The 12,816-nt window shown below is 48.2% G+C and overlaps 1 protein-coding gene across 1 annotated transcript in view; it reads left to right on the top strand.

The window, feature by feature from the left end:
• The window catches only part of LOC107187681 (extracellular sulfatase SULF-1 homolog), a 33,454-nt gene that overhangs the window by 14,715 nt on the left and 5,923 nt on the right, over window positions 1-12,816 (top strand). Inside the window, exons 3-5 of the mRNA XM_015575823.1 lie at window positions 2,578-2,899; window positions 11,399-11,549; window positions 11,713-11,888. Coding sequence (XP_015431309.1) covers window positions 2,578-2,899; window positions 11,399-11,549; window positions 11,713-11,888 — 649 coding nt within the window. The remainder of the gene's footprint in view (window positions 1-2,577; window positions 2,900-11,398; window positions 11,550-11,712; window positions 11,889-12,816) is intronic.

Raw genomic sequence — 12,816 nt, 5'->3', positions numbered from 1 at the left:
GTTTGATTGTGCATTCAAAAGTTTATCGGTAAATAAGGTATTGTTGGTTTTTGTCTCTTTCATTTGATGGAACTTAAGTGTTGAGCATTGTTAGAAATATAATAGAAACTTACAAAACCTTAATTTATTTCAAATATTTCAAGAGGGTTTATTGATTAAAGGTGAGAAAAATTAGGTTAAAATGAAGCATCCCTCGATGGACTCCACCTACCAACTATAGTAGCTCATTCAAACTAACTACAGAAGGCTAACATATAAGTTTAGCATTTATGAATCCTTTTTACGGAATTACCTTTTGAAATAAAAAAAAAAATCCTCGTACATCAAAATGGCACCGGCTATTCTCTCTTCCGGAGAAAGTCAATTTTGCATAAGTCACGCCCCAAGCACGGGCTGGCACGAAAACGATCAATTTGCTTAACCGACCGATATCGACTCTCGATACGTCGTCGTGGTCCGGGGGACGAACGTTATTCACGGCACGCCGGTCAATAAGCTCGAATTATCGATAATTAAAGCGCAATCGTGGTAGCGGCCCGCCATCGAGCCAAGAAAGCGGGTGGAAGGAGAACAGCAGCAGCAGTCGTTTATGCAAATTCTTCCCCCAGATCAGCCCGTGATCCCTTAAACCTGTTCCGTGAGAAACGTGTCTCGCTTTCAAAAACTGGCCCCGCACAGTATCTGGCCGCGACGATCGAGAAAACTTTTTAAACGACGTCGCTAATTAATCCTCGGCTCGTTTTCTCCCTCTTGGTCTTCCGGAGCCGGCAGCTCGTGTCGGATAAAAAACCAGATCGAAGGAGCGTCCTGTCGCGAACGGTTTCGTTCCTGACAGCGAGAGGGAGGGGCCCTGGCGGCGACTCTGTTCGTTGATCCACGCGAATGATCTTCAATGGACGATCAAGAGAGTCCCCGTTTTCCCCTCTCCACGAATCAAATAGACGCAGAACCGTTCTTCTTCTTCTCCCTGGTCCTCTTCCTGGACCGCTGGCAATTTTCAAAGAAGCGTAATTCTTATCTAATCGGACATCGAGGAATTTCTTAGGTATACCGAAGATCCTTTAACGATCGTCTCACGTGACATCCATTCACCGAGGGGGACGATCGAGAACCCGCGAACAAGACCCCGTTCGTTGTATCTCAGTCCCGGAATTTTTACAGGAAGCAACACTGGCCTTCTCGTTCTCTCTCCGTTCCAGGAAGATTTACTGTTCTTTATATATTTGCCGGACAAGGCGGCCCTTTATTGAGATGTCATCGGTTAACGCAAAACGAGAGTAATGCGATTGGTCCTGCCTCGGGTGGTCCTGGGTCCCGGGTAAAAAGTTGTCCCGGGCCCCGAACGAATATCTACCCACCCACCCCCCTCTCTTCCAATGGGCCCCGTGCAACTGTTATAAATAAGCCCCACAAGGTATAGGATCGATACACGCAGAGGCGAGTAGCCCTACCGCCGGCTACTGGTATACAGGTATGTAAACGCCGTAGGGACGGCGAAAGCGGAGGACGGACGCGGCGGTGGTACTTTTGAATTAATTATTCGATGCTGCCCCATGTATGAATAATTCAAAGACGTTCGGCAAGATGAATCTTGACCGAGACGCACACTTTATTCGCCGGGGTGCGGGTACAGTGGAAAATGGGATTGCCGTTTGATTTATCGAGTCCCCTCCGGGAAGGAAAACCGGATACTGGGAAATTTCTCGCCCCCTGAACTCCTTCAAGGGGTGAGATCGTGGAGGTTGGAAGGTGCAAATTTCATTATCTTATTGTTCCTTTCGTTCCCCTGTACACTAGGCAGGAATAATTCACTATTACCTAGAGAGGTGAAAATTCGAGAGTTTTGGAGGAAGTGCATAGCTAGTCTTGGAGAACGAAGATTGATTAGCTGGTACCTAATTTGATAATGGACAGTTTCGCGATACTTGTCAGGGTGAAATCCCGTGCACTATTTCCGTACGACTAATCACAGTGAACCCACCTCACGAAAATAAAAGTGAACCGTCAGGGCGCCTGTAATCGATCTGTTACATGAGTCAGTTCCCGCGACGAACCGAGCGTGTCCATTGCACATTAATTATTATTGCGATAGTCGAAAGGGAGGGGGTGGGTGCGCAGAGCTCCATTTTTTTGTCAAGCCTCGGGTGTAATGAACCGGCCACGCCTCTCGTGGTCATTACTCATTCGATCTCGCGAAACTTTTATTCGTGATATTCACTAAAAGTCGTACCCACCGAATATTAAACCACGGTTCCTTGCGAAATAATAACGTTCCTTATAATTCGTTTTCTTCGAGTTGACGTGAAGTATCACGTTGCTGTTTTAATATGATTTAAGTGCATAATTCCTTTCGTTTCTGGAAAGCTATATAGAAAACATATAACCTCGCCATTTTTCGTCTCATAAATCGTTCAAGATTGACGGCTCTAAATACCCCCTTATCGTCAACTTAGGTTACTGAAGAGGTGCATGTTATGACGCACTGACGAGAATCGGTTCTGAAACGGATTCCCGTCTTGTGTCTCTCGCCTGCTGCCGATTCCGAATCCACGTTATCTTGCAAAACACACGTTTCAGGGTACTTCGGCAAGTATCTGAACAAGTACAACGGCTCGTACATACCGCCTGGCTGGCGGGAATGGGGCGGTCTCATAATGAATTCACGGTACTACAACTACAGCGTCAACATGAACGGGAAGAAGATAAAGCACGGCTTCGAGTACAGCAAGGACTATTATCCGGACCTGATAGCGAACGACAGCGTGGCGTTTCTCAGACAGAGCAAACACAATTTCGCCCGGAAGCCGGTGATGCTGGTCGCGAGTTTCCCGGCGCCCCACGGGCCGGAGGACTCGGCGCCGCAGTTCTCCCATCTCTTCTTCAACGTCACCACTCACCAGTAAGTACCAGAAACTTTGTCATTCCGTTCCACGGGGTTCGTTACCCGGTATCTGTCCTCCCTTCGCCGTCGAACCGACACGAATCTGGGCCAGCTTGTTAGCCGTTAAGGGGATGGGAAGATAGAATTTTGTTTGCCGTTTAATCACGTGATCCCGTTGTCAATTCTCGCGAAATCGAATCAGTTCGAACAATTCAATCGAACCGGTGTCGAATCGTCAAATTGGGATTTTCCTCGCTGCGTGAATCGGTGTGATATGTCGGACTCGTCCTGGGATTTCACTTTCGCCCAGCGAGTTATTTCGCATTGGTACGCGCGCATGTGTGTCTGTGTTCGCCGCTCTTTCATCTCGTTTTCCAACGTCGTGTTTCTGCCACGCGAAATGGGTCTCTCGAGCTCACCGTCGTAGGCGCCGTTTCTCCGGCGCGATTACCGAGGCAACTTGGCTGGATTATTATTTACACACGTACCGTGCCGCTCTTTCCCCTCCAGCCTTTTTAACCGGGACGCGTTAGTCGCAATTTACCTTACTCCCCTGGAACCGTATCATCTTTAAGCTCCTAAAGGTCTCATAACGGGATAGTCTTTTCAACGAGTTCGCGGAAATGTTTCGAATATAGAGAATGAAATTTTCGTTGGTGCTGCCTATGATAACTTCCATCCAACCGAATAAAACTGTAACACCAGACGAGCGGAGAATGTCAATGGTGCTCGAAAGAGATTATAAATAGACACGGCAAACTGTGCTCAACGTCTTTATTCACGGATCGCTTCGAGGCATTTTAAATGCCAGTCCCCGGCTGTGAATTAGTTTCATCAAAACCTCCAGAACGGTCCCTCGAGCCAGCCCCCTCCATCTGTAACAATCCGTTTCTGGATGACCTGGGTCTGCTGCGACTCTCGACGTCGCCGTAGCGTTTCATTTTCATTCAGAATGTCTTGCATACGGTAAATACGGTACATACCATATACACGCCGCGCTTCCTGACAATAAGACTTGTTTCTCCGAACCGGCAAACGTGTGTGCGCGCCCGTCATTCGACGTCCGGCTACGCTCTACAGCACCGGACAATGGCTTGGTTCTTTCTCTCTCGACTGGTGAGAAAGGTGTATATACAGGGTGTTCCAAAATAATGAGACAATCTGCAACATGCATATTCCTAATGCTAATACAAATCGAAAACTCCTTTACCGTTTTGTAATTCAAAGCTCCATTTCTGAGATATTAGCAGTTAAACAAACTCCAATCAGCTGAGCGGTCGGCCACGCGTAACTACGTATAGCTGACCGCTCAGCTGATTGGTGTTCGTTCAACTGCTAGTATCTCGAAAATAGAGCTTCAGATTACAAAACGCTCCAGGACTTTTTGACTTGTATTTGCATCAAGAATATTCATATTACGGATTGTCCCATCATTTTGTGACATCCTGTATATATGCACGAGAAGAGCAGCCTCCGGAGCAGAAGGGCAAAGGGGGCGGAGTCCACCGACGAAATCCGTCGTCGAACGGTCGCGCGTTTTGTTCGCGGGTAGATTTTAATGGCACATAAGCGAAAAACCGGGTGCGAAGGCGGATGACGAAAAAAGGGAGACAGAGACACTCTAGACTAGACAACCGGATAGATAACTGCAGCCACGGTGTGTATACATGTGTGTGTCATCGTCGCGTGATGGAGTGCCCTAGACGGGGCGCGCAACGCGCTCACGATGAAAAGCACTAAAAACCAGCACCCCTCTTGCTGGTCCTCGTCTCACGCCCCTCTGGACACAGCCAACGCCCCGTCATTGTACCGGCGTGATGTGCAGGTATTATGTTCACCTGTCTCTGTTCCACGACCGAGAAAAAAGAAAAAGAAAAACATACACACGTGTCGTCCTCCGTTCCCGTCTGTCTTCCCGTTTGCGACGAGAGTTCCATGTCTCTCGCTCGGACGCTCGTACCTGCAGCGACGATTCAGACGACGAGCAGAGAAAGCGACGTGACGTTTCGCGAAGGGATCTTTTGTGAATCGGGGGACTAGCGATTGCCTCATTGTATGGGGGTATTTTTGTTATACGGTATTACGCGATAAGCACCATCGATCGGGGAACAGAATCGATTCCACGGAGATCCTCCTTCCAATTTCCAATACGAAGTTCGATTCTATCGGTAACTGATATAACTTCCATTCCCATTCATCGATTCCTCGCTTGTTCCCTGCTCGCATCGAAGTACCCGCGTTTATTCTTTCTCTTTCTCGTACAAGAATGTCCGACCAGAATTTTATAAGGATTTGATCCCCCTGATGACGCCATTACACCGACAAAGAGAACACGAGGGATCGTAAAGTATCGTTCCTCGGCTCTCTGGGTCTTCTCTGCCCCCTTTTGCCGTATCTTTTATGTAGGCCGTTACTGTACCAGCACGCGGCGCGATGCAGTTGTACCTGTGCTATCTCTTTCACGGGAGAGCGAAAGAACACAGCTCCCTCGACTCGACCGGTGAACAATTCATTATGTACTGGATTTCCGAGCCGGGCAAACTGGGCCAGAATTCCCGATATTTCGCACGATACGGCTGGTAGAATGCTGGCTACCGTTCGTCATATCTCATTGTCCACCCGGGGATGCAATTGAAATAGGAACGTTCGAAGCTGTCGCGTGGTAGAACACGTTCGATTGTCCATACCGCGAATGGATCGTTTTTTGTGTTACGACGGTTAATCGAAGATTTATCGAACACTTTTTGCGTTCGATAAAATACGAGAATCGCCCGAAATCCTCCTGCAAAACGAATTTTCTCTGGTAACAGTGGCTGCAATCGAGTGTCACAACACGGCGCCGTAAATTCCAATTGAACACCGGATATCCATGATGCACCGCGGTCGGGCCGTTTAAGAGTGTTGCACCGGTTATAATGCCGGCTGGACGGTGGCCGTTTAATTCCATAACCGGGCAGGTTTTTCCATTCTACGCCCGTGCATCACTCGCTGTTCTCCAAGCCGCGTTGTTTAAAAGCCAATCGGGAGAAATTAATGCGTCGCCGCGGCACACGCGCAATTACGTGCTTTCACGGAACCCACACACACTTTTACCTGGATTTTGCCGTGCCCTTCAGCTGCCGCCGCCAGTTCGAACCGGGTTTCGAATTAATATTTTCGCGCACGTCGTAAGATAGACAGAGAGAAAAAGGGATTAAAGCGACACACCGGGGCGAAATCAGTTTTACGACTACCCGAGGTAATTTCCTGATCGAGTTTCTTTCTTTTTCACCCCGGGATACTGCGAGCCCAAGTGACGGTTCGAATAATAAATTCACCCGTTTTTTTCGTATCCGTTTTCTGCCCTCGTCTCTCGTTTTCTTCTTCTTCGAGAGAAAAAGAGACTGAAGAGGGGGGCGTCACTTCCGCATGGTCATTACTACCGTTAATTTACACGCAGCCAAGAGACGCGTAATAGCGGGGTCTTTCGACTCGAATCGGCCAATGAATTAGCCACGCCAATAATCGTGATTTAATAATGCTCGATCCCGGTTTGTAACGCGGCCCGAGCCGATGGTGTAACAGATACCAACCCCCCTCTGCGCGTAATTCCGTCATGACAGCTGGAATGACACGGTGTATGCCGATTGTAACTCGTTTCTACAGATCGCCTCTCACCCCCACTCGCGATTTCGTTTTACAAGCACGCACCACGAGATCCTTATCTGTTTTATGTAACATCTGATAAGACGTGCTCGACACGAGATACCCAGGATATCAGAACGGGGCCCGATGGTGGTATCGATCGTTGTATTAAACCGAGAAACCAGCCTCGTTTTTCACGGCGAAGGTGAAACGTAATTTACTTTCGAAGGAAACGCGCGAACGGGAGTGATCGGACGGGATGGTGGGATCTTACGAACCTCTCCATCGAATCCAATTAAATCGACGAGGGAAGAAGGGCCCGAACGGTATTAAAATGTTAATGAGGAGAATTGGAATCACGGGGCCGGGATCTCTTTTTATACGTGACATATATTTCAACAGTTATTCGGTACGATCTCTTTATCTGATAGATTCGATCTTTTTCCTCCAGTGGTTATACTTCAGCGACATGTTTCTATATGTACATGAAGATCGCGCAGACTGCTACGCGTTTGACACAGACGGATGTAAGGATATTGGGTACTGGGCGGGGGTAATCGATATTTGAGGGACCCCGGAGTGCCTGTCAAGCATCTCCCAAAGTATCACAGGAGCACGGAAAAGAGGCCATGTTAAAACGAAGAAAAATACGTCCTCCTCATCCGGTAATAGCCTCCCATCGACGACGAGCTTTCGGGCTCTCTTTATACGTTTTTCGTAAGACGTCTTAAGGAACGACTTGCACGTAACACAGTGTGTAACATACTATACATACGTATATGCACGATAACAAGGGGATCGATTGTTAAATCGCGTCTGCGAGTATCCATCAAATTGCCAGTGTATACAAATGATCCGACTGTCTTCGTTTCGACGGGGGCCCCGAGCATTCCTCGGGACCGACATACTTCACGTTCGACTTATTAACGATCTCGAATCAGACCGATCCGTCTCTGTCCGTACGTGTTCTTCCGTTTTCCTCGATCACGATCCAGCAAACCGAGAAAACTTCTCTGCAAATCTTTCCCCTCTCTCAATCTATCCGTCCCGTGTGCCTATAAATTCGATCGTGCAGATAACCGTCCACGTTCTGTCGTCCAGTTTACCTACGCCTCGTTAATCAATTCCACCGGTTAACGGTGGTGGCGCGCGGTTATCTCGCGGTGATCGACGCGGATTTAACGCCAGAAGTCGCGAATTGATGCATGCACGGTGCGTGTACCGTCATCTATCAAGCGATCGCGGGCGTTTTCAGTGAAAGAAAAAAAAAGAAAAACGGCGGGAAAACTACACAGTCGCGCGGTAGCAAATGCGATTGCCACTGAATTTTCTTTTCTTGCCACCGTGGGGCAAAAGATCAGCCCGCAAGCGCGTAATTGCCGCATAAATTCCCTCTCGCTAATTACTCCAACGATAAATCCCGATTATCTGATCGTCAGGGGATGGAAGGGGGATAGTTAGGGGCGATATTAGCAGGGCAACACCGCTGGTTTCGCTTGGAATTAAAATATAGCCCGCGGAGGCAAAACGTTCCGAGCGTGGTCGCGATACGCGTGAGCTTAAAACAAGTGGAATATCCGCGATAAACGATCCGAGGTCTCCGCCGGCGTTGCCTTCGTCCTCCCCCCCCCAATGGATTACTCACGGTGAAAGGGCGCTTGTCAAAATACAAGCGTGTGCTCGTTGACCGCGATAACGATGGCCCTGTCCTCTTGCTTGACTCCCTTGTGAACGGCACAGACGGTGGGGCCATTAACGCAGGCCCGTCTGAACCAGATCGGTGCAGATTGACCGTTGTTTTGATCGTCGAACGAAGCACAAACCACCGGTTGATTCGGTGGCGAAAGCCTGTCTCTCTTTGTGTGTTCTTTTTTTAAATCTTCGAATCGGTCGCGATTAAGGGCGTCTCGGGGACAAGTAAGCGGCGATCGAGGCTGCTTCGAGCTGAAGCCTTAGTAGCGGACTACCATAGGGAAGCGAGATAAAGTCTGTCGGAAACCTTTCGTCGCCGATAGTCTCGGTATTTACAGTCTCGGTGTTTCTTTTTTTAATCCTTTCGTTATTAAACGTGACTACAGTACTGTTCACCGCCGAGTATTTCCAACTTACCAACTCCCAACTATACTTCCCCCTCCACGCGTACTTTCACGCACACAAATTCGATCTCCCACCACGTTGCGAACGCCGTCCCCACCAGCACGATCCAGTTTTTGCGCAAACGCTGAAGCTGAAGCTACGACGACAGGAACTTAGCATGGAAGGGGCTCCCGATATATTGCCATTTGCGTGAATTTTCCTCTCCTACGGCCCCGGCAATCCATCAAGAGTCCACTGTAAATTGGTACACTGCAGGCGTCCAAGATGATGGGAATGAAATATGATCGTGGCGTCAGAGACCAGTTTCCCAAAAACAGCATTACACTCTTCACAGCAAACTGCAGTCTTGCAATTCAGCTATCCCGTACAGTGGCAGCATAGTGGCGGTCAACTTCGTCGTAACGAAAGGATTGAACGGCTTCTGACATTGGATTAAAGCAAACAAAAAAGGAGCAAGCTACATACGTCTGCCAATTCTTTAGTCCCAGTATCGACATACTTTTACAAACTTTCCTGCGATTGTACAAGCACGCTGTAACTCCACCTACTATAAAAATTTTGTCTCAAATCGCTTCATGCAATCCTTAATCACTGGACCATTAGAAGCAATTTCGTTCGGAACAAGTCAAGTCCAATAAGACATCCCCGGTCGGACAAACGAAGATTAAAGGTTTCTACCCACGATTCCATAATTAAAGACGTACCCGATTAATTTTAACCGGTCGATTAAATCTGCAACGGTTTAGAGAGACAGCTGTGGGCTTCTCCCGAATGATACACGCGGAGACAAAACGGGTTTGGATGCGCGCGAGAGATGAAACGCGGAGGCGGAACGACGAGCGGGAAGAGGGCGGGGGGCACGTGTCTGGGTGCAAAATATAATCGTGGAGTGTCTCGCGGGAAAAGTTAAGTGGCCGTGGCGAGCCGGTGTACGCAGAATAGGCCGCAATTAAGGAGCCCAGACGAAACGTACGTCGGTGCCCGCGCTCGCGCGCGCGTGGTCGGTGGGAGTGTATTCTTTTCGTTCGGGGGCCACCGTCAGATTGCGCGCTTTATTTTATATTTGCATAAAGGAACGAGCTGTGCTTTACGCCCGTTCAGCAGACGGGCGAACGAAAAAGCTATCCGGCGAAATTAACGCGGAACCGTGTTCCTCTGTAAGATCCGTTGCTCCTCGTCGCCCTCCACCCTCCTCATTTGAAAGCCCATGCTTTTCGGTCCCCTTTTCCTTCAGGCGAATTATCTTTGTTATTTGGAAACGATTTCCTTGAATCTTCCAACCCCCTCGACAGTCCTTCTCGTCTCGTGTCTCCAGAATTTACAGGCTTCTTTGGTGCGCGAATGCCATTTAACGAAGTGCAGTTACGCGAGGATGGACTCCTGCTGTCCACCCCCTTTTTTTCACGAAATCGACCATCCTTTTGGGAAACCATGATTTCCTTACGGCGCTGTTTTCTACAGATTTCAATGATACGAGCAGCAATTAAATACAGCTTTCCATCGCCAAATTCTTTAGGCGTTCTTTGGGCGTCTTGCGATTTTCCATCGGTCAACGGTCGGTACTGTACGAGATACCGAACGAACACGGCCCGGTAAACCTGTTCCTGCATCCCGTACGAAGGTCCGCCCAATGAGACAAAGATCGTCCGGGTTCGAGGCGAGCGTTCCTGAAGGACGCGGAGGAAGGTGAAGGGCCAATTACCCATAATTTCGTGTCTCGCGTAATTGGTGTAGAGCTAGGCGGAAAGAGGACGGGGGCGAAGGGGGCACGGTGTCTCGAGGGTCCACCGTGTTTCACCTTCTCGTTGCATCGAACTCTCGCATCTCCTCGCTAGATACTCGAGATTAATTCAATTTCGGCCAGCCCAGCTCGGATTCCAGGGAGAGGGAAGGGCGTACGCGTGTGAACACCTAAATCCTAGTTACTCGATCTAGGCTGGGGACTTAATCGGGTAATAAGGATTCTTCGACACGAGGGAACACGGATTCGGAGCCGGCAATTAGCTACTAATGGCTGGCGAGAGCTCGAGAACGAATCGACTCGGAACGACATACTTTCGTGTGGGCTCGTTCGGGTATCTTCTTTTAACCTTTAGGTTCCTAGGAGTATATACCTTTTGGGACATTAAGAAGACTCGTAAACCTGCGCAGTACATATATTATACAGGGTGGGCCACGAAACTTGATCTGCTTAGATTATTCTATTGCTAACTGTTCGATCGAAAATTTGTCTGACAAATGTAACACAATTCAAGGAGAGCTTTAAGGTGGTTGTATCAATGTTTTTTGTTCACCCTTTTCTTCCAGAGGTTTCAAGATCACCTTCAGTTTTTTTTCATAGATAAACCTATAATTTCTTTACGCCCATCTTTTACCGGATACTGAGACGCATTCGGCAAGCGTAATAACGAATAATATTTTGTTCTTCTGAACTAAAGAAACGTTAAGAAAATATAATTTACCTTAATTAACACGGTGTTCATAATGGAGCGTCCATCTGCTGTAATACACTCGCGTAAATGGTTAAGAAACGACTGCTTAGTTCTATTTGTGACAATAGAATAATCTAGGCAGACCACGTCCACCCTGTATATATATAAATTTTTCTTCACATAAGACCTCTTTTTTATGAACAAATACCGACAGTTTAAACGTTAATTGGGGATGGATTCACTATGTACGAAGGTGATTCCCATATAACCTTCGACGATGATTCGAGTACATATAATTGATCCGTGACAAAATGATCCACCGTGCAGAATGGTGATTCCCATACGACGAAATTTTTTGTTCCAGCACACCGGCCTACGATTACGCCCCGAACCCCGATAAACAATGGATACTGCAGGTCACGCAGAAGATGCAACCGATTCACAAACAGTTCACGGACCTGTTGATGACCAAGAGGCTCCAAACGCTGCAAAGCGTCGACGACGCGGTGGATAGGGTACGGAATGATTCGTTAAATTAACAACATTCGCGGCTCGGGACATCGTGTATATTCGATTGAAGTTTCTGCCACGGAAACGAGTCACTCACGCAGGCATGACTAAACGTCCGTTCGACGAACACGATGAATTATTTTCATTCATCATCCCGTCTGTTAACAGATCTACCAGGAACTGAAAGATCTCGGCGAGCTGGACAACACGTACATCATATACACCTCCGATCACGGCTACCATTTGGGTCAGTTCGGCCTGATCAAAGGGAAGAGCTTCCCGTTCGAGTTCGACGTGAGGGTGCCGTTCCTGATCAGAGGACCTGGAATCGAGCCCGGGACCATGTAAGCAAGGTTTATTATTACTTCTGATTCCTCGTAGGATGAGCCTCGCTCTGATTTCTCGGATTCGCGGTGCTTGGAAGAGCTCGTTAAGCCATCGGAGCTGACATGGGCTCGCGAGGCACATAAATGAATCATTACGAGTCGGTTAAGTGACGAGTACAGGCGTGACGCGGTGTAATTCACCTAAACGCTTGAATGTCGCGTGTCTGGTAACGACAGATTAATCGAATTGAGTTGCCTGTACAAAAGGATTCACGGTGACGTTAAGCGTCCAGATTTTTCGTAACTCCCCTAGTTCTCTGGCGCTCCATTTTCCAGAAGCAATCGGAGAACACTCTCCTCCTCTGCCTGACGAGGCTCTCCTCGATCATTGTTACCCATATAATTGGTGGCTGTACCAAGCCTATCGCGCAAGTAAACGTTACTCTTCGTAAATTCGCGTCGAAAACAGGCGAATACAAAGCACACGCGATAATTTTCGTCGATGAGTTGTCGGAGGGTAGCATCGAAGCGCCACAATTCCGCTCGAACGTTCTTCTCTTGAATCCCTCCCCACCCCAGAGTAAGATTTCACAGCAATAAATAGAGCACTTGCACCGTAAGTGGCTGTTGTCTGGCCATCTCCTGGAGTTACGGGTTCCACGGGCCCCGGGAAGCCTCGAAAGCGATAAATTATATCTCACCGTCTCCTGGAACACCAGAGCGACGAAAAAACACCTGGGTAAACTGAGACACACGGGGCCCACCACTGGGTTCTCATTGCAAAACTACCGTGTGAAGTGAACCCGCGACCACCTCGCGTATAAATCGAAGCACTCACACACACCAGGGAATAAGTACGTGTCTGTTATAAACATCGTTAGATTAATGCTTCTCGCCACACAGTGGTCCTTTTTCCTGAAAAGCTAGCCAAAATCCATAACTTCAT

The sequence above is a fragment of the Dufourea novaeangliae genome, unplaced genomic scaffold, assembly GCF_001272555.1.
Source record: "Dufourea novaeangliae isolate 0120121106 unplaced genomic scaffold, ASM127255v1 scaffold101, whole genome shotgun sequence".
In the NCBI taxonomy this organism is placed as follows: Eukaryota; Metazoa; Arthropoda; class Insecta; order Hymenoptera; family Halictidae; genus Dufourea; species Dufourea novaeangliae.
This window is presented reverse-complemented; position numbering and strand designations above follow the sequence as displayed.